The following is a 22,715-nucleotide window of genomic DNA, read 5'->3' on the forward strand; positions in this document are numbered from 1 at the left end:
GGTGCAGAGTGCTCCGTTGTTTCTGAGCACTCTGAAACAGGTTTTTTTAGGACCCCGTGTCACCCATGATACGGCGCTCCAACTGTTGGCATTGACTCAGGGCTCGTCCTTGGTCAGCCATTTTGCCGTCCACTTCCGCACCTTAGCATCATAGTTGGAGTGGTCGGATAAAGCCCTTATTCCAATATTTTGGAGGGGGTTGGCTGACCATGTTAAGGACGCCCTGGCCACTAGGGAGATTCCCGCCACACTGGAGGAATTAATAACCGTATCCACTCGTATTGACCTCCGATTTCACGAGTGGAGGTTAGAGCGGGCCCAGTGTAGGCAGAGGTTTCGGCTGGCTCCCACCTTCGCCAAACCTTTGGAATCTCCAGTCCAGGCACCTGAGTCCCATGAGCCTGTGGTAGTGTCACGAGCGGGATCTAAGTCCCGGACCGCTCGGGCACAGGTTTGTCATGTTTGCCAACAGTCAGGACATCTTGCCGCCAGATGTTCCCAGCGGTCGAGGAAACGTCAGCGTCTAGTGGTAGTAGGTGGAGGTGCACTAGACACGGCGACGTTTGCCTCCAAACTGTCCTTTAAGGGGACAATAATATTAGGCTCATCCTCCTACTCGGTAGAGCTCTGCGTGGATTCTGGGGCGGAGGGCAATTTCATGTCTTCTGCCTTCGCCCAACGTCACACAGTACCCCTGGTTATGCTACCTCAACCAGTAACGGTACGAGTGGTGAATGGGTCGACACTCCCCGCACAGATAACACATCAGACTATCCCTTTTACTCTGTCCATGTCACCATCTCATCAGGAGATTATATCTCTGCTCATCATTCCTGAAGGAATTGATGAGGTCCTGTTGGGGATACCTTGGCTACGGTACCACTCTCCTCATATCGAGTGGTCCTCGGGCAGAATTCTGGGATGGGGTAAATCTTGTGGGGGCAGGTGTCATCAAGAGTGCGTTCAGGTTGCTACTACAGAGGTACCCGCAGATCTTTCCTCTCTCCCCAAGCAATATTGGTCTTATGCAGACGTGTTCTCCAAAAAGGCGGCGGAGACCCTTCCGCCCCATCGCCCCTATGACTGTCCTATTGATCTCTTGCCTGGTGCTGAGCCTCCCCGGGGTCGAGTTTATCCACTATCTCTCCCGGAGACGGAGGCAATGTCTCAGTACATTCAAGAGAATCTGGCAAGAGGGTTCATCAGGAAGTCAGTGTCACCTGCTGGGGCAGGGTTCTTTTACGTGCAGAAGAAGAATGGGGAACTACGTCCATGCATAGACTACAGGGGCCTTAACGCTATCACCATTAAGAACAAGTATCCTTTGCCCTTGATATCTGAGCTCTTCGATAGGCTTCGGGGAGCTAGAGTGTTTACTAAACTAGATCTGCGGGGTGCTTATAACCTGATTCGCATCCGTGAAGGGGACGAATGGAAAACGGCGTTTAACACCAGAGATGGGCACTATGAGTATCCGGTGATGCCCTTCGGGCTCTGTAATGCACCTGCCGTTTTCCAAGACTTTGTCAACGATATCTTCCGGGATATGCTTTCCACCTCAGTTGTAGTCTATCTGGATGATATTCTCATCTTTTCTCCAGATATTGATTCCCACTGGAGAGATGTTGGCAGAGTCTTCGACCTCCTACGGGCAAACTCTCTGTATGCTAAGTTGGAGAAGTGTGTGTTTGAGCAGGAGTCTTTACCTTTCCTGGGCTATATCATCTCCGCCCAGGGATTGGCTATGGATCCTGCCAAACTACAGGCTATGATGGACTGGCAGGAGCCCCACTCTCTTAAGGCGGTGCAGCGCTTTATGGGTTTCATTAATTATTACCGCCAGTTCATTCCCCACTTCTCAACTCTGGTAGCTCCCTTGGTAGCCCTCACCAAGAAGGGAGCGAATCCCAAATTGTGGTCGGAAGAGGTCTCCAAGGCCTTCACTGCTATTAAGTCTCATTTTGCTAGCGCTCCCATCCTACATCGCCCTGATGTGGATAAGCCATTCTTAATGGAGGTGGATGCCTAATCCGTTGGTGCTGGAGCAGTCCTCTATCAAAAGGATGCTCAAGGTCGGAAGCATCCTTGCTTCTTCTCCAAGACCTTCACACCAGCGGAGAGAAATTACTCCATCGGGGATAGGGAGTTGCTAGCAATGAAGTTGGCCTTTTCGGAGTGGAGACACCTTCTGGAAGGTGCGCGGTTTCCCTTCCAAGTTTTCACAGACCACAAAAATTTGGTTTATCTACACACTGCCCAGCGGCTGAATTCTCGTCAGGCCAGATGGTCCTTATTTTTCTCCCGGTTTCATTTTACTCTGCATTATCTCGCCGGGGAGAAGAATATTCATGCCGACGCTCTCTCTCGCTCCCTTATGTCAACTGAGGAGCAGGAAGAGGAGCCTCGGCTTATTGTCCCTTCAGAGAGCCTGAGGACCGTAGCGCCGGTTTCGCTAGAGTCTGTTCCTCCAGGTAAGACTTTTGTGCCCATAAATCTGCGACCGGAGGTTCTCTCTTGGGCTCATTCGTCCAGGGTGGGTGGACACTTTGGGACAAAAAGGACATCTGAGCTACTGGCGAGGACGTATTGGTGGCCACATATGGTCCGGGATGTCAGAGGTTACATTCAGGCGTGTGTCTCTTGCGCCAAAAATAAATCTCCTCATCAAAGGCCAGCTGGGTTACTCTATCCCTTGCCGGTGGCAGATAGGCCCTGGGAGATGGTCGGGATGGACTTTGTTGTGGGATCACCCAAGTCTCGCGGCTGTACCATCATTTGGGTCATCACCGATCATTTCTCAAAAATGGTGCATTTGGTGCCGCTATCACGGTTACCTTCTGCACGGGCCTTGGCAGCGTTGTTCATAAAACACATCTTCCGCCTACATGGTATGCCAGACAAAATTGTCAGTGACCAGGGTCCCCAGTTTGCGTCTCGGTTCTGGAGAGAGCTTTGTCGTCTTCTCAGCATTGAGTTGAATCTCTCTTCCGCATATAATCCCGAGACGAATGGCTTGGTAGAGAGGGCCAACCAGACCTTGGTCACATACCTGCGACATTTTGTTTCAGCCAGGCAGGATGACTGGGCATCCTTGCTATCGTGGGCAGAGTTTGCACTGAACAACGCCGTAGCCGATTCCACTGGACAAACCCCATTCCTCCTCAACTATGGTCAGCATCCACGGGTACCTGTGCCTATGCCCGTGTCTTCCGCAGACTTCAGGGTGGCAGACTGGGCTGTGGAGGCACGGGATATTTGGGACCGCACTCAGGATGCCATTTGGGCCTCCAAGGAGAGAATGAGGTCCTCCGCCGATGCTCATCAGCGCCCCGCTCCGACCTTTGCTCCTGGCGACTTAGTGTGGCTCTCCGCCCATAACATCAGGCTGCGAGTTGAGTCCACTAAGTTTGCTCCTCGCTACTTGGGTCCCTTCAAGGTCCTCGAACAGGTTAATCCTGTGGTCTATCGTTTGGCCCTTCCGCCACGCCTGGGTATCACCGACACCTTTCATGTGTCCCTCCTGAAACCCGTGTACATGTCCCGGTTTTCAGAATCATCTGCTGGGACATCGGGTTCGTCTACGGACGATTACGAGGTGAACGCTATTTTGGGGTGCAAGGTGGTACGTGGCAAAAAATTTTATTTGGTGGACTGGAAGGGTTATGGTCCTGAGGACAGGTCCTGGGAGCCTGCTGAGCACATTCGGGCTCCGCAGCTCATTGCTGTCTTTGAGCGTAGCGAGGCCCAAGGGGGGGGGGCCCTTGGAGGGGGGGGTAATGTTAGGAGTCGAGTTTCCTCTGCTGCACAGGGGGAATCTCAATCCGTGTCTGCTGCTGTCTCCCATTCTGCATCGGCCGCAGTGGGGTCTGCTCAGCGGAGGCGTCGCTCCCAGCGTCTCGCTGGGGCTGATACTGTGCAAAGGGTTACTACTGCCTTTTCTGGCTCTCCCATTGTACCCTGCACTGATCTGCGGCGAGCAGGCTTCTCTGGGACTAAGTCCTTATTTTAACACACTGAGCATGCCCAGGGCAAGATCTCTCAGTGGAGGTCTAGGGTCACACGCTCAGGTACTGCAGCGACTCCCATTGGTCGTTCTCATGGAAGGTCCTGCAGGTACTAGGACTAGTTCTGCTTTGCGCACTGAGCATGCCCAGGGCAGGATCTCTCAGTGGAGGTCTGGGGTCACGTGCTCAGGTGCTGCAGCAATTCCATTGGTCCTTCTTTCACAGGTCCTGAATGTGCTGCAGCTATTTAAGGTTTGCATGGCCGCACGGCCATGCGCTAGTATTGTCTTTATATTATGTGTGTGTGTAGATGGATGTATGTCGAAGGATGAAAGCTCCTAAATATCCCATTCCTAGTGTTGTTGTCTGTTTGTGGAGGGTGGTAGCTATCTAGCGCCCGACTAGCCATCAGCACGTAACACACATTACAGCGTCCAGTTGCTGTGTCCGCCAGTACGGCGCCGTGCGCTTTCTCTGCGCTTTCCTGACCCAAGCCTGGGTGGTTAGTGGCGTTCGTCGGTGCGGCACCGCACGCACTCTCGTGCCTTTGTATATTATTATTTCTGTTTCTCTGACACCCCAGTTGCGGTGTCGAGCGCATGAGGTCTTTGAACTCAAATCCTCAGTCTTGGGATTGAGATTAGAGACTCCTTGCTTGCGCTCTATGTGCGGTACCACGGTCCTGTGACGCAACAGGGTTCGCTTCCAGCATACAGGGTGAAGTTAACCCATGAGTGTATTTTTATAGTACCGCCATATAGTCCGTCTCTACTAGCAGCAGGGTTTTTACCTGCACGGTGGACCTCGGACTGCGAACGCACCTAATTCCATAGCATCTTCTTCTTGGTGCGTTCCGCCAGTCCTTAACAGCAGATGACCTACAGGTACAGTATATACTATATACAGGAGGAGATGACATACAGGTATATGCTACATATAGGAGGAGATGACATACAGGTATATACTACATACAGGAGAAGATGACACACGTATATACTATATACAGGAGGAGATGACATACAGGTACATACTATATACAGGGGAGATGACACACAGGTATATACTATATACAGGGGAGGTTACACACAGGTATATACTATATACTGGAGGAGATGACATACAGGTATATACTATATATAGAAGGAGATGACATACAGGTATATACTATATACAGGAGGAGATGACACACGCATATACTATTTACAGGAGGAGATGACATACAGGTATATACTATATAAAAGAGGAGATGACACATAGATATATAGAGGAGGAGATGACATACAGCAGGTATATACTATAGATAGGGGAGATGACATACAGATATATACTATATACATGAGATGACATACAGGTATATACTATATATATAGGAGGAAATGACATACAGGTATATACTATATACAGGGGAGATGACATACAGGTATATACTATATACAGGGGAGATGACATACAGGTATATACTACAGTATATACAGGAGATGACACACAGATATATACTATATACAGGGGAGATGACACACAGGTATATACTGTATACAGGAGGAGATGACATACAGGTATATACTATATACAGGGGAGATGACACACAGGTATATACTATATACAGGGAGATGACACACAGGTATATACTATATACAGGAGGAGATGACATACAGGTATATACTATTTATAGGAGGAGATGACATACAGGTACATACTATATACAGGAGGAGATGACACATGTATATACTATATACAGGAGGATATGACATACAGGTACATACTATATACAGGGGAGATGACACACAGGTATATACTATATACAGGGGAGATGACGTACAGGTATATACTATATACAGGGGAGATGACACACAGGTATATACTATATACAGGGGAGATGACACACAGGTATATACTATATACAGGAGATGACATACAGGTATATACTATATATAGGAGGAGATGACATACAGGTATATACTATATACAGGAGGAGATGACACACGTATATACTATATACAGGAGGAGAAGACATACAGGTATATACTATATAAAAGAGATGACACATAGCTATATAGAGGAGGAGATGACATACAGCAGGTATATACTATATGCAGGGGAGATGACATACAGATATATACTATATACAGGGGAGATGACATACAGGTATATACTATATACAGGGGAGATGACATACAGGTATATACTATATACAGGAGATGACATACAGGTATATACTATATATAGGAGGAGATGACATACAGTGTTGTGAATTCCGCTCTTGGGCTCCCTCCGGTGGTTGTAAGTAGCATTTTTGTGAGTTCTGCTCTTGGGCTCCCTCCTGTGGTTTAGAGTGGTATGGCTGCTTTTTGGATTTAGCTTCTGCAGCTGTTTTCACTGATCATCTTCTTGGCTCAGCTATATTAGTCTGGCCTTATCTCTCATTCAATGCCAGTTGTCAATTGTTCCTGCCTGGAGTCATTGCTCTTAGGATTTCCTGACACTCTGACCAGCTCTGCAAAGCTAAGTCCTTGCTTGTCTTTTTGCAGTTCACTTGTTGATCAGCATTTTGTAGTTTTTGCTCTTTTGTCCAGCTTATCAATATGGATCTATTCAGCTAGCTGGAAGCTCTGGGCACCAGAGTTTGCCCTCCACACCTTTAGTTAGGTGTGGAGACTTTTTGCATTTCTCTGCGGTGGACTTTTTCTATTTTTTTTTTACTGACCGCACAGTGCTCTTTTCTGTACTTTTTCTATCTAGCTAGAAGTGGCCACCTGTGCTAAATCTTGTTTCATACTACTTATGTCATTTCCTTCTCCTCTCACAGTCATTACATGTGGGGGGCTATCTATCCTTTGGGGATTTTCTCTGAGGCAAGATAGTTTTCCTGCTTCTGTCTTTAGGGGTAGTTAGCTCTTAGGCTGTGTCGAGGGGTCTAGGGAGTGTCAGGTACCCCCCACGGCTACTTCTAGTGTTGTGTTGACCTTAGGGACTGCGGTCAGTATAGCTACCACCTGCTCAGAGCTAGTCACATGTCGCTCCTTAATTACCAGATCATAACAATACAGGTATATACAGAAGAGATGACCTACAGGTATATACTATATACAGGAGGAGATGACACATAGGTATATAGAATATACAGGAGGAGATGACATACAGCAGGTATATACTATATACAGGGGAGATGAAATACAGGCATATACTATATACAGGAGATGACATATCGGTGTATACTATACATAAGGGAGATGACAAACATGTATATACTGAGGTGAAAATGAGAGGTGTGAGGTAAAAATGAAAAGGTGTGAGTGCAAAATGAGAGGAGTGAGGGAAAGTAGTGGAGTGATCGGAAAATGACAGATGTGAGGTCGAAATGACAAGTGTTAGGGGGAAATGAGAGGAGTGAGGGGGAAAATAAGAGGAGTGAGGGGGGAAATGAGAGGTGTGAGGGAGAAATTGAGATGTGAGTGGGAAAATGAAAGATGTAATGGGGAAAATGAAAGGCGTGATGGGAAAATAAGAGAAGTGAGGTACTATAACTAACCACAGATATTTACTATGCCCAGGCAACGCCAGGCTCTTCAGCTAGTTATAAATAATTTCATAAATACCTTTAATTAGCTAGCATACACTTGTTTTGCCTAGGGAGCTAATTACTATAGTACTATTAAATAGCCACACTTAATACACTGACAGAAACCTGTCCTAGAATGTTAGTAAGACAGGTGCTTTTCAGCATGTGCAGTAGGAACTCTGCCCACTCCCTTTGTGTGTAAGAAGATATTCTCCCAAAAGATACTTTGAGCTAATACCAGAGAGACCAAGGGTGCTGAATACTGATGTAAGATGAGGCTGCTTACACTGTTAGCCACCACATCTGCCTGCTCTAATACTGGAGATACCAGGTGTGCTGAGGTAAGAAGAAGCTGCTCACTTTGCTATCCACCACTTTTTTCTGATGTAATACTATAAATACCATGAGTGCTGAGGTAAGAAGAAGCTGGTCACACTACTGTCTATCCTATACTTCTGATCTAATACCGTAGATACCTAGAAGTGCTGAGGTTAGAAGAGGTTGCTCACAGTGCCATACTCAATGTCTTTCAGTTCTCATACTGTAAATATCAGGAATGCTGAGGTAAGACGATGCTACTCACTCTACTTTCCACCCTGTTTTTCTGATCTAGTACTGTAGATACCTGGAGTGCTGAGGTAAGAAGAAGCTGCTCACACTGCTGTTTAACCTGTCTTTCTAACCTAATATGATAGATACCTAGAAGTGCTGAGGTTAGAAAGGTTGCTCAGACTGCCGTTCTCAATGTCTTTCAATTCTAATACTAAAAATATTGTGGATGCTGAAGTAAGAAGAGGCTGCTCAGTCTATTATCCACCCTCTTTTTCTGATCTAATACTATAGATGCCAGGACAGCTGAGGTAAGAAGAGGCTGCTCACTCTGCTGTCCACCTTGTCTTTCTGTTCTAATACTGGAGATACCAGGGGTGATGAGGTAAGAAGAGGCTGCTCACTCTGCTGTTCACCACGTCTTTCTGTTCTAATACCACAGATACCTATAAGTGCTGAGGTTAGAAGAGGTTGCTCATGCTGCCATACTCAATGTCTTTCAGTTCTAATCCTGGAAATATTAGGGATACTGAGGTAAGAAGAGGATGCCCATACGGCTGTCCACCCTGTCTTTATGTTCTAATGTTGGAAATACTAGGGATGCTGAGGAAAGCAGTGGCTGCTCACACTGCTGTCTACCATGGATGGATGGACAGCAGTGTGAGCAGTTTATTCTTGCCTCAGCACCCCTGGTATCTTCAAAATTAGATCAGATAGAGTGAACAGCGGTGTAAGCAGCATCTTGATACCTCTGCACCCTTGGTATCTCCAGTGATAGATTAGAATATAATCTAGGAGCACAGCTAATGAAAGAAAGTGGTGAGGTAGAAGAGGCAGCTTCCCTATACAAAACAAGTGTCATTTGTTAATCAAACATATTGAGGTTTTCATTTATAATTACATTTCTTTGATTTACGTATCTATTTTTTCTATTCCTGAAGAGCCTGTTTAAGGCAGGTTATCAGATGTTTGCATTCCTGCAAAACCTATTCCTTTCATTATTTACACTTCTTTGTACATCCCATTGCTATACTTTTGGTAGTGGCTGTATTACGCATTCCATCCTTGTGTCTTTCACTGTAAGGATTTCTTGTGTTGTTAGCAGTAAAAACAATGAGACGTTCAAAGCTCTCGCAGGAGCAGTGTGGCCCCTTTTTTTATAAAAAAAATATAGTCTCTTTAGTGATATGGTTTAATAATATATTCACTTACCGCTATTCAGTGCAACAACCAACCACACATCAGTTGTGTTATACAGGTTAAAAATGCACTGTGGTTGATCAAGTGCAAAACTGTTATTTGTCAGTCTTCCTAAAAGTGGCTTGGTTGTAACTTGAGGAACATAATATCGAACCTCTGAAAAAGGACAGAAGAATTAATTAATAGTATTTAATTTGTAGTATTTATGTGCAGATAGGCTCACAAAAGTACAGGGATGCCTGTGGTGTAGTGATGAGCGAACGTGCTCGGATAAAGTGTTATTTGAGTCAGCGCGCCTGCATGTCTCACGGCTGTTTGACAACCATAACACATGCAGGGATTGCCTGTTTGTTAACAAATAACACCTTATCCGAGCATATCACTTCTCATACTGTAAATATCAGGAATGCTGAGGTAAGACGATGCTACTCACTCTACTATCCACCCTCTTTTTCTGATCTAGTACTGTAGATACCAGGAGTGCTGAGGTAAGAAGAAGCTGCTCACACTGCTGTTTATCCTGTCTTTCTAATCTAATATGATAGATACCTAGAAGTGCTGAGGTTAGAAGAGGTTGCTCAGACTGCGAATGTCTTGAATGTCTTTCAATTCTAATACTAAAAATATTGTGGATGCTGAAGTAAGAAGAGGCTGCTCACTCTATTATCCACCCTCTTTTTCTGATCTAATACTATAGATGCCAGGACAGCTGAGGTAAGAAGAGGCTGCTAACTCTGCTGTCCACCTTGTCCTTCTGTTCTAATACTGGAGATACCAGGAGTGCTAAGGTAAGATGCAGCTGCTCACTCTGCTGTCCACCCTGTCTTACTCTTCTAATATTGGAGATACCAGGGGTGATGATGTAAGAAGAGGCTGCTCAATCTGCTGTTCACCACGTCTTTCTGTTCTAATGCCACAGATACCTATAAGTGCTGAGGTTAGAAGAGGTTGCTCACGCTGCCATACCCAATGTCTTTCAGTTCTAATCCTGGAAATATGAGGGATGCTGAGGTAAGAAGAGGATGCCCATACGGCTCATCACTTCTGTGGTGGGCAGGGAACTGACATGTTAAATGCCGCATAAAATTTAGTGGTAGACAACTCTATCCGTGTAAGACAGTAACTAATTTCTCAATTATTATTTCATAAATGAATAGTATGCATGAAAATATGCAACTTTGTGATAAAAAAAATATCTAGAACCCTGGTGCAAATATGTCCAGGGTAAAGAAGAGATCCATAGAAGATAAAAAAAATATGGTTTTATATCAAAATAATTAAAAAACGAATACATAAACAAAAAATTAAAGAAGCAGAGTGTCCCAAAGAAGGAGACGCTGCCAAACCACTAATTATCACCTTAAGGGTAAATGCTAATAATATCTTTAATCCCTTTACCCCTAAGGGTGGTTTGCACGTTAATGACCAGGCCAATTTTTACAATTCTGACCACTGTCCCTTTATGAGGTTATAACTCTGGAACGCTTCAATGGATCCCAGTGATTCTGACATTGATTTCTTGTGACATATTGTACTTTATGATAGTTGTAAAATCTCTTTGATATTACCTGCGTTTATTTGTGAAAAAAATGGAAATTTGGCAAAAATTTTGAAAATTTCGGAATTTTCCAACCTTGAATTTTTATGCAATTAAATCACAGAGATATGTCACACAAAATACTTAATAAGTAACATTTCCCAAATGTCTACTTTACATCAGCACAATTTTGGAACCGAAATTTTTTTTTGTTAGGGAGTTATAAGGGTTAAAAGTTGACCAGCAATTTCTCATTTTTACAACACCATTTTTTTTTAGGGACCACATCTCATTTGAAGTCATTTTGAGGGGTCTATATGATAGAAAATACCCAAGTGTGACACCATTCTAAAAACTGCACCCCTCAAGGTGCTCAAAACCACATTCAAGAAGTTTATTAACCCTTCAGGTGTTTCACAGGAATTTTTGGAATGTTTAAATAAAAATGAACATTTAACTTTTTTTCACAAAAAAATTTATTTCAGCTCCAATTTGTTTTATTTTACCAAGGGTAGCAGGAGAAAATGGACCACAAAAGTTGTTGTACAATTTGTCCTGAGTACGCTGATACCCCATATGTGGGGGTAAACCACTGTTTGGGCGCATGACAGAGCTCGGAAGCGAAAATTATCTTTTCACCCCCAATTTTTTTATTTTCCCAAGGGTAAGAGAAGAAATTGGACCACAAAAGTTGTTGTACAACTTGTCCTGAGTACGCTGATACCCCATATGTGGGGGTAAAGCACTGTTTGGGTGCATGGGAGAGCTCGGAAGGTAAGGAGCACCGTTTGACTTTTCAATGCAGAATTGACAGGAATTGAAATGGGACGCCATGTTGCATTTGGAGAGCCACTGATGTGCCTAACATTGAAACCCCCCACAAGTGACACCATTTTGGAAAGTAGACCCCCTAAGGAACTTATCTAGATGTGTGGTGAGCACTTTGACCCACCAAGGGCTTCACAGAAGTTTATAATGCAGAGCCGTAAAAATAAAACAAATATTTTTTCCCACAAAAATTATTTTTTAGCCCCCAATTTTGTATTTTCCCGAGGGTAGCAGGAGAAATTGGACCCCAAAAGTTGTTGTCCAATTTGTCCTGAGTACGCTGATACCCCATATGTGGGGGGAATCACCGTTTGGGTGCATGGGAGGGCTCGGAAGGGAAGGAGCACCATTTGGAATGCAGACTTAGATGGAATGGTCTGCAGGCATCACATTGCGTTTGCAGAGACCTTAATGTACCTAAACAGTAGAAACTCCCCACAAATGACACCATTTTGGAAAGTAGACTCCCTAAGGAACTCATCTAGATGTGTTGTGAGAGCTTTGAACCCCCAAGTGTTTCACTACAGTTTATAACGCAGAGCCGTGCAAGTAAAAAATATTTTTTTTTCCACAAAAATTATATTTTAGCCCCCAGTTTTGTATTTTCCCAAGGGTAACAGGAGAAATTGGACACCAAAAGTTGTTGTCCAATTTGTCCTGAGTACGCTGATACCCCATATGTTGGGGTAAACCCCTGTTTGGGCACACGGGAGAGCTCGGAAGGGAAAGAGAACTGTTTTACTTTTTCAACGCAGAATTGGCTGGAATTGAGATTGGACGCCATATCGCGTTTGGAGAGCTCCTGATGTGACTAAACTGTGGAAACCCCCCAATTATAACAGAAACCCTAATCCAAACACACCCCTAACCCTAATCCCAACGGTAACCCTAACCACACCCCTAACCCTGACACACCCCTAACCCTAATCGCAACATTATTCCCAAACGTAAATGTAATCCAAACCCTAACCCTAACTTTAGCCCCAATCCTAACCCTAACTTTAGCCCCAACCCTAACTGTAGCCTTAATCCTAGCCGCAACCGTAACCCTAGCCCTAACCCTAGCCCTAACCCTAATAAAGTAATTACAAAAAGGTGAAAAAAGAAATCAACTGGGGTTATAATGAATTAATGATCTGTTCTGACAAGATGTAAATAAACTTGATATCCATTCGATATAAAGTGCACTGTGCTGCTAATGTAATTACAGTATGATATATAACACAAGATATTAAACAATATTGATCATAATGGGGCCCTAAAATATTGGCCCTATGATTACAACAGTGAAGGATATATCCTTAATGACCACTAGTGCATATCAAAGAAAACAATCCATAGAATCCAATCTGATGGTTCTCCCTCTAAAGTAAATACTGTACCAATAAACGGATTGCCATGAAAACATTTCTCGCTAGGAGATTCAATGCTAAGCAAAAAAAGTTATCAGGTGCTCTGTATACATCACGCAACATACAATGACATCAGTCCTATGTAGCCAAATAGCCTAAATGCTGCATTTCCAACAGTGTGGAAGGATACATATATTTTAAGACATAAGACAAATAAAGAGCCTAATTCACCTTAAAGATTCATGGTGGTGTCTCCCCACCCCGACGCTGGCTTCTTCCAGGGGCATGATACAGTATATCTTAGAAAATAATCTGCCTTCTTGTCTTCTTCGACTGATCTTTCACTCTCAGTACATGGGTAAAATCTGTATTCAGTGAAGGCAGACTTTCACATTACTGAGATAGGAGATGACAGATGGTTCTTATAAGATTATATGGAGAGGGAAGGGGGTGGCTGAGGGACACATTCTGGTGCACGTTCTCCTGCAATGAAAGTTCAACTTTTTTACCATTTGATTTAAATTAAAGTATAACTGATGATTTGGGAGAACGTACAGCAGGAAGTCTACATCTGCCTTCAGTTCTCCTCTCTTCATAAAATCTTATCAGTAGTAACTGTCATCTCCTATCTCAATACAGGAAAGAAATATATCTTGGTACCGTGTTAGCCAGTAGATAGAAAAATATTTAGAATTGAGAGTCCTCAGTGGTTGATACCTTTTAATGGCCAACTGAAAAGATGGTAATAAATTGCAAGCTTTCGAGACTACACAGGTCTCTTCATCAGGCAAAGACTAACCTAATTATTTGTACTAAATGTCCAACTGGGGGTCTGTATGTGGGGGAGACAGGGCAGAAACTGAGAACAAGGATGAACTCCCATCGCCATACAATAAGAGAAAAAAGAATGGATCTACTTGTGGCAATACATTTTTGTCTCCCAAATCATAGCATTATGGACATGAAATTACTTCTGCTAAAGGGGAATTTCAAATCCCAGAGAGACAGAAGAATCTGGGAATATAAACTGATGACGACCTTTGACGCTCTAAATGCAGGAATGAATGTGTCACACGGATTTATGTCTTTTTACATCAACTAAGGAACTTGTCCCTCAGACCATGAAGGGTCATTACAACAGAGACCCTAATCACAGGACAATAAAACAATCCTTATCTAAGAATTGGCCCAATATTTATGGATGTAACTGTTTATCACCCATGGTAATTCTGCTTCATGTCACCTGGCTTATCCATGTTTTTTTTTCCCCTTTTTTTTTCTATACTATGTTGTGCATAAATAATAATAATAATAATTTTTATTTATATAGCGCCAACAAATTCCGCAGCACTTTACAATAAGCGGGGACATGTACAGACAATAAATTCAGTACAAGTTAAGACAATTTAAACAGTGAATATGTGATTCTTCAGAATTTGTTTTAGTCTTTGCCTGATGAAGAGACCTGTGTAGTCTCGAAAGCTGAATACAGATTTTACAGTTTTACTCTTGAATTGTGATAGGGAAAGGTCAATCCAGAAGAAGCAGCAGATTTCTCTGATAAGACATGTTACAAAGTGTCTCATTTTCATGAAATCAATAATAAAACTACGGTTACTCTTTAGGCTACTTTCACACTAGCGTCGGAATCTCCCCGTCGCAATGCGTCGGGCAGAGATTCCGACGCTAGCATTTGACGCACTGCACAACGGGTGCAGCGGATGCATTTCTCCGCCGCATCCGCTGCCCCATTGTGAGGTGCGGGGAGGTGGGGGCGGAGTTCCGGCCGCGCATGCGCGGTCGGAAAAAGCGGTCCGTCAGGAGCAAAAAACGTTACATGTAACATTTTTTGCTCCCGGCGGTCCGCCACAACACGGCGCAACCGTCGCACGACGGTTGCGACGTGTGGCAAAGCGTCGCAATGCGTCGCTAATGTTAATCTATGGGGCAAAAACGCATCCTGCAAACAACTTTGCAGGATGCCTTTTTGCCATAAACGACGCATTGTGACGTCTGGCAAAAAACGCCAGTGTGAAAGTAGCCTTAAGCTAATACTCAAAATCCTGGTTAGTCCTTCGCTCTGGTCATAGCTATAAAGGAGCCCCAAGATAACCAAGTCTAATATACAGTATTTCTGTTTATAATATTATTATATGATCTATAAATGTTTTTAGATACCACTTCAATTTAGCATTAAACAGTTCATTTCAACTTCTTTCAGCCTTTCAATTTACATTCGGTAAAATAAAATGCACTGTTTGTCAGTATTACCTCTTGTAATAGAAACAAAACAGACAAATTCTCTATTCTGCATTATAACCTTATTATAAATGGATCAAAATATATTTTGTTCCACATGGTCTTAGACAAACTTATTTAGACTTTCTACTATATAGCCTAGTGACATGCAAATTGCTAATTTTTGGAAAAACAATTGTGAGAATGAAAAATCTTTTCTTGGGTTGCACAAGTAAAGTTTAGGAAACAGGAACACATGGGCTACTTGCACAGTGAACAAGTCTGTAAGAACATGTTCACACACCACCAAGAAACCTGAAGACACAAAAGAGAATGGTAAAACCAAAAACACTCAGTTTGAAAAAATGTTTGCAGTAATCCGCAAGTGCTAGTAAAAGATGTAAAGAACAGGGTATTTGGTTGATACGTTTTTTGCAAAAAATGTATACTAAGCTGCTCTACCAATCTTCACGGTATACCCATATCAGAGCAGTCCTAACTAATGTATGCAATCCCTATCTGATGTATTTAAAAACCTGATCATCTGTATATTACCTGTGTGAACAGGGTTCAGAGAGGAAAAATCCATGTGTGCATACAGGACAGAACAGCTTTTGTGCAGCTAGCCCAAGAGGAGTGGTGGAACTCCCCAGTCTTGTAGACACAAGAGAACAATCATGGAAACAGGAACACATGGGCTACTTGCACAGTGAACAAGTCTGTAAGAACATCTTCACACACCACCAAGAAACCTGAAGACACAAAAGAGAATGGTAAAACCAAAAACACTCAGTTTGAAAAAATGTTTGCAGTAATCCGCAAGTGCTAGTAAAAGATGTAAAGAACAGGGTATTTGGTTGATACGTTTTTTGCAAAAAATGTATACTAAGCTGCTCTACCAATCTTCACGGTATACCCATATCAGAGCAGTCCTAACTAATGTATGCAATCCCTATCTGATGTATTTAAAAACCTGATCATCTGTATATTACCTGTGTGAACAGGGTTCAGAGAGGAAAAATCCATGTGTGCATACAGGACAGAACAGCTTTTGTGCAGCTAGCCCAAGAGGAGTGGTGGAACTCCCCAGTCTTGTAGACACAAGAGAACAATCATGGAAACAGGAACACATGGGCTACTTGCACAGTGAACAAGTCTGTAAGAACATGTTCACACACCACCAAGAAACCTGAAGACACAAAAGAGAATGGTAAAACCAAAAACACTCAGTTTGAAAAAATGTTTGCAGTAATCCGCAAGTGCTAGTAAAAGATGTAAAGAACAGGGTATTTGGTTGATACGTTTTTTGCAAAAAATGTATACTAAGCTGCTCTACCAATCTTCACGGTATACCCATATCAGAGCAGTCCTAACTAATGTATGCAATCCCTATCTGATGTATTTAAAAACCTGATCATCTGTATATTACCTGTGTGAACAGGGTTCAGAGAGGAAAAATCCATGTGTGCATACAGGACAGAACAGCTTTTGTGCAGCTAGCCCAAGAGGAGTGGTGGAGGAGTTCCACCACTCCTCTTGGGCTAGCTGCACAAAAGCTGTTCTGTCCTGTATGCACACATGGATTTTTCCTCTCTGAACCCTGTTCACACAGGTAATATACAGATGATCAGGTTTTTAAATACATCAGATAGGGATTGCATACATTAGTTAGGACTGCTCTGATATGGGTATACCGTGAAGATTGGTAGAGCAGCTTAGTATACATTTTTTGCAGGAACACATGGGCTACTTGCACAGTGAACAAGTCTGAAAGAACATGTTCACACACCACCAAGAAACCTGAAGACACAAAAGAGAATGGTAAAACCAAAAACACTCAGTTTGAAAAAATGTTTGCAGTAATCCGCAAGTGCTAGTAAAAGATGTAAAGAACAGGGTATTTGGTTGATACGTTTTTTGCAAAAAATGTATACTAAGCTGCTCTACCAATCTTCACGGTATACCCATATCAGAGCAGTCCTAACTAATGTATGCATTACACTCCTCTTGGGCTAGCTGCACAAAAGCTGTTCTGTCCTGTATGCACACATGGATTTTTCCTCTCTGAACCCTGTTCACACAGGTAATATACAGATGATCAGGTTTTTAAATACATCAGATAGGGATTGCATACATTAGTTAGGACTGCTCTGATATGGGTATACCGTGAAGATTGGTAGAGCAGCTTAGTATACATTTTTTGCAAAAAACGTATCAACCAAATACCCTGTTCTTTACATCTTTTACTAGCACTTGCGGATTACTGCAAACATTTTTTCAAACTGAGTGTTTTTGGTTTTACCATTCTCTTTTGTGTCTTCAGGTTTCTTGGTGGTGTGTGAACATGTTCTTACAGACTTGTTCACTGTGCAAGTAGCCCATGTGTTCCTGTTTCCATGATTGTTCTCTTGTGTCTACAAGACTGGGGAGTTCCACCACTCCTCTTGGGCTAGCTGCACAAAAGCTGTTCTGTCCTGTATGCACACATGGATTTTTCCTCTCTGAACCCTGTTCACACAGGTAATATACAGATGATCAGGTTTTTAAATACATCAGATAGGGATTGCATACATTAGTTAGGACTGCTCTGATATGGGTATACCGTGAAGATTGGTAGAGCAGCTTAGTATACATTTTTTGCAAAAAACGTATCAACCAAATACCCTGTTCTTTACATCTTTTACTAGCACTTGCGGATTACTGCAAACATTTTTTCAAACTGAGTGTTTTTGGTTTTACCATTCTCTTTTGTGTCTTCAGGTTTCTTGGTGGTGTGTGAACATGTTCTTACAGACTTGTTCACTGTGCAAGTAGCCCATGTGTTCCTGTTTCCATGATTGTTCTCTTGTGTCTACAAGACTGGGGAGTTCCACCACTCCTCTTGGGCTAGCTGCACAAAAGCTGTTCTGTCCTGTATGCACACATGGATTTTTCCTCTCTGAACCCTGTTCACACAGGTAATATACAGATGATCAGGTTTTTAAATACATCAGATAGGGATTGCATACATTAGTTAGGACTGCTCTGATATGGGTATACCGTGAAGATTGGTAGAGCAGCTTAGTATACATTTTTTGCAAAAAACGTATCAACCAAATACCCTGTTCTTTACATCTTTTACTAGCACTTGCGGATTACTGCAAACATTTTTTCAAACTGAGTGTTTTTGGTTTTACCATTCTCTTTTGTGTCTTCAGGTTTCTTGGTGGTGTGTGAAGATGTTCTTACAGACTTGTTCACTGTGCAAGTAGCCCATGTGTTCCTGTTTCCATGATTGTTCTCTTGTGTCTACAAGACTGGGGAGTTCCACCACTCCTCTTGGGCTAGCTGCACAAAAGCTGTTCTGTCCTGTATGCACACATGGATTTTTCCTCTCTGAACCCTGTTCACACAGGTAATATACAGATGATCAGGTTTTTAAATACATCAGATAGGGATTGCATACATTAGTTAGGACTGCTCTGATATGGGTATACCGTGAAGATTGGTAGAGCAGCTTAGTATACATTTTTTGCAAAAAACGTATCAACCAAATACCCTGTTCTTTACATCTTTTACTAGCACTTGCGGATTACTGCAAACATTTTTTCAAACTGAGTGTTTTTGGTTTTACCATTCTCTTTTGTGTCTTCAGGTTTCTTGGTGGTGTGTGAACATGTTCTTACAGACTTGTTCACTGTGCAAGTAGCCCATGTGTTCCTGTTTCCATGATTGTTCTCTTGTGTCTACAAGACTGGGGAGTTCCACCACTCCTCTTGGGCTAGCTGCACAAAAGCTGTTCTGTCCTGTATGCACACATGGATTTTTCCTCTCTGAACCCTGTTCACACAGGTAATATACAGATGATCAGGTTTTTAAATACATCAGATAGGGATTGCATACATTAGTTAGGACTGCTCTGATATGGGTATACCGTGAAGATTGGTAGAGCAGCTTAGTATACATTTTTTGCAAAAAACGTATCAACCAAATACCCTGTTCTTTACATCTTTTACTAGCACTTGCGGATTACTGCAAACATTTTTTCAAACTGAGTGTTTTTGGTTTTACCATTCTCTTTTGTGTCTACAAGTAAAGTTTATTATACTGAGTTCTTCATTCTTCATTTGCCATACTTTTTGTCATGCGTGAAATATATGTAGCAATTAAGTCGCTAAGATTAGATATGTTGGAATATCTTTTCATGTATGACAAATTGTTAAAAATGACAAAAAGTCTGAATAAATCTTAAGTAAACAGTTTCTGTTTATTTCTGAGGATACCCTTATATATAGTGCGAAGCAAATATAACTACTTGCTAATTGTTAACTACAACAATGAAAATGTTACATTTAATGTGTTTATCAAAATAGTGAATGAATAATTAGTGATAAATCTTTGAAAAACATAAATGGCAACAATAAATATCACTTTGAGAATATTTAACGTGGGAAAATTGCCCGAACACATTTCCTCTATACAAAAGGTGCTACATACTCTTGAAAAAAATCAGCTCAAGGAAATAGTAAAGAGTGAGAAGAGATAAACTTCTTTACCTGCTAATGTTGCCGTGACCCCCAGAAGCAGGAGCCCCAGTTTTAGGAGCAGATCCATGATTGAATAATGTATTACAATTTTAGTACAGTAGGGTAAGTACAGTCTACGTAGTACTTGTTTGTCTGGCTCCGGACGATTCTGAACTTTTAAGACTATTTCTATGAAGGGTTGGTGTCTCCCCTGGGGAAATAATGGTCCCTAGCATATAATGGTTCCTGCATTCCTGACATAATGAAGAGAAGAATAGCGGACAGACACGTCAGACTTGTTTTAGTGTACAAATAATAAAACGTAATAGGAGGTTATTTAGTGAAAAATATAATTTTTAAGGGATTCTTTCATTTCCAAAAAAGAGAATTATGAGAACTAATGTTTATCAACTACTGCTAATGAAAGTTCTGATGAAGCATTCAAGATATATTATGTGATACCATTGGCGCAGTGACCCAGATTTCCAAGAGTGCACAAGAGTAAATATCATGCTAGGTGTGGTAAGAATGTAGGGTTTTTCATGTTTTGCGTAAGTTCCTGAGGTATTTTTAGCTAGACAAACCCTAACTGGAGGTAAAGTAGTTAATGAAACACAATATCTGGCAATGGTATGAGTATGAATTGTATGTCTACATATATAAGTATTTATACACATGTCTATAGTTATACATACAAACATTTCCTGATAGAAATATATGTATGTCTTGTACACGTACACAAAAACACACGTAACCACATTTTCTTTTACGTTGTGATTTTTCTTTATTTATATGACCGACTAAATGCTTTTTAAGATTGTTAGTTAGTATCCTTCTTGTACAACCGCAATTCTAAAAAAGTTAGGACGCTGTGTAAAATGTAAAGAAAACAAGAATGCAATGATCTGGAAATATTTTATAGCCATATTTTGTTCAGAACAGAACACAAAGCACATATCAGAAGGTGAAATTAGATATTTTTCGTTTTTATTTGAAAACCATTTACTAATTTAGAAACTGATGGAACCAACACGTCTCCAAAAAGTCGGACCAGGGCCATGTCTGCCATTGTGTGGTATCCCATCTTGTTTTAATAATTGGTCTGTAACATCTGGGATGTGAGGAGACCAATTGCTTGACTTTTGGAGGATTGTTGCCCTATTCTTATCTGATGTATGATTCTTGCTGTTCGACAGTCCTGGGTCTTCTCTGTTGGATTTTTCATTTTCATAGTGCATTATATCTTTTCTATTGGTGCAAGGTCAATATATAGGAAGGCCACGTGAACTCTTCTTCTGTAGAGTCAAGGTGTTGTGATGGATGCAGTATGTGGTTTAGCATTGTTCGGCTGAAATATACAAGGCCTTCCATTGAATTGACATTGGGATGGGAGCATAAGTTGTTCTATAACCTTTATATAATGTGTAAGCTGCACATGCCATGGACAATAATATAACCCCATGCCATCAGATATGCAGGTTTTTGAATTTTGCGCTGATATTAAACTGGATGGTCCCCCTCATGTTGAGTCTGCAGGACATGGCGTCAGTGGTCAATTAATCTGCGCATAGCTCATGAACATACAATATTGACCTTTGTCCTCTGTGCTCATGGATTTTTGCAGAATTTCTGTAACTTTTGATGATATGTTCTGTAGAAGGTGGGATATTCAAAGTCTTTGTAATTTTACACTGAGGAACATTTTTTTCTGAAATTGTTCCACAATTTTTAAATGCACTTGTTCACAGACCGGTTAACCTCTGACCATCATTCCTTCTGAGAGACTCTGCCTCTCTAACATACTTTTTTATACGCAGTCATGTGACTTAGGTGAAAATTGACCATCCAAGTATTTTCAATTACCACTTACTTTTCCATCTTTTTATTAACACTGCCCCAACTTTTTTGAGATGTGTTGCTGTATTAGCAGACACAGACAGAAGAGGTCCCCTGTGCAAGAACAGTAGATGGGCCCTTTGCAGTAAGTTAACTCATCATAAAGCACAATTCCACCTGCTTTGGAGGTAGAAATGAGCCCTTTTACTGTTATGATCTGGTGGCCTATGAGCAGCATGAGACGTACTCTGGAGAAGGTGGTACCTGTACTGACCACAAACCCTGAACCTAGCAGGGCAACTAGAAGTAGCCGTGGGGGTACCTAACACTCCCTAGACCCCTCGACACAGCCTAAGAACTAACTTCCCCTAAAGACAGAAACGGGAAAACTATCTTGCCTCAGAGAAAATCCCCAAAGGATAGACAGCCCCCCACAAATATTGACTGTGAGAGGAGAGGGAAATAACATACGCATACATGAAATCAGGATTTAGCATAGGAGGCCATTCTAGCTAAAAAGAAAGAATAGGACAGAGTACTATGCGGTCAGTATTAAAACACTAGAAAATATCCACCACAGAAAATACAAATCACCATATCTGACTAAAGACATGGAGGGTATTGTTAGGAGTCGAGTTTCCTCTGCTGCACAGGAGGAATCTCGATCCGTGTCTGCTGCGGTGTCCCATTCTGCATCAGCCACAGTGGGGTTCACTGGACACAGCGGCATTTTCCTCCAAATTGTCCTTTAAAGGGACAATCCTGTTAGGCACATCCACTCTTACAGTAGAGCTTTGTGTGGATTCAGGAGCAGAAGGAAATTTTATGTCTTCTGCTTTTGCTCTGCGCCACGCAATACCTCTGGTTATGCTTGCCAAACCAGTAACCGTTAGAGTGGTGAATGGGTCGACACTTCCATTACAGATCACACATCAGACTGTCCCTTTCACGTTAGTCATGTCCCCATCCCACCAGGAGATTATTTCCCTTCTTGTCCTTCCCGAGGGAATGGATGAGATTCTGCTGGGAATACCCTGGCTCCGTTTCCACTCCCCACATATTGAGTGGACCTCTGGGAGGATATTGGGTTGGAGTGAATCCTGTAAG

General features: G+C 42.2%; 1 protein-coding gene across 2 annotated transcripts in view; it reads right to left on the bottom strand.

Moving 5' to 3' along the window:
- Positions 1–19,979, bottom strand: part of LOC138670195 (uroplakin-3b-like protein 1) — a 59,879-nt gene extending 39,900 nt beyond the window's left edge. The window contains exons 1-2 of one of the 2 annotated variants that reach the window (XM_069757313.1): positions 19,803–19,961; positions 9,325–9,468 (exon numbers count right to left, since the gene is read on the bottom strand). In XM_069757313.1, the coding sequence (XP_069613414.1) occupies positions 9,325–9,468; positions 19,803–19,860 (202 nt within the window). In that variant the 5' untranslated portion in view covers positions 19,861–19,961. Of the gene's footprint in view, positions 1–9,324; positions 9,469–19,802 lie in introns of both variants that reach the window. The other variant, XM_069757312.1, reaches the window with a different exon arrangement.
- Between the last annotated feature and the right edge of the window lie 2,736 nt (positions 19,980–22,715).

This window comes from Ranitomeya imitator, chromosome 3 (assembly GCF_032444005.1).
Source record: "Ranitomeya imitator isolate aRanImi1 chromosome 3, aRanImi1.pri, whole genome shotgun sequence".
NCBI classification, from domain to species: domain Eukaryota; kingdom Metazoa; phylum Chordata; class Amphibia; order Anura; family Dendrobatidae; genus Ranitomeya; species Ranitomeya imitator.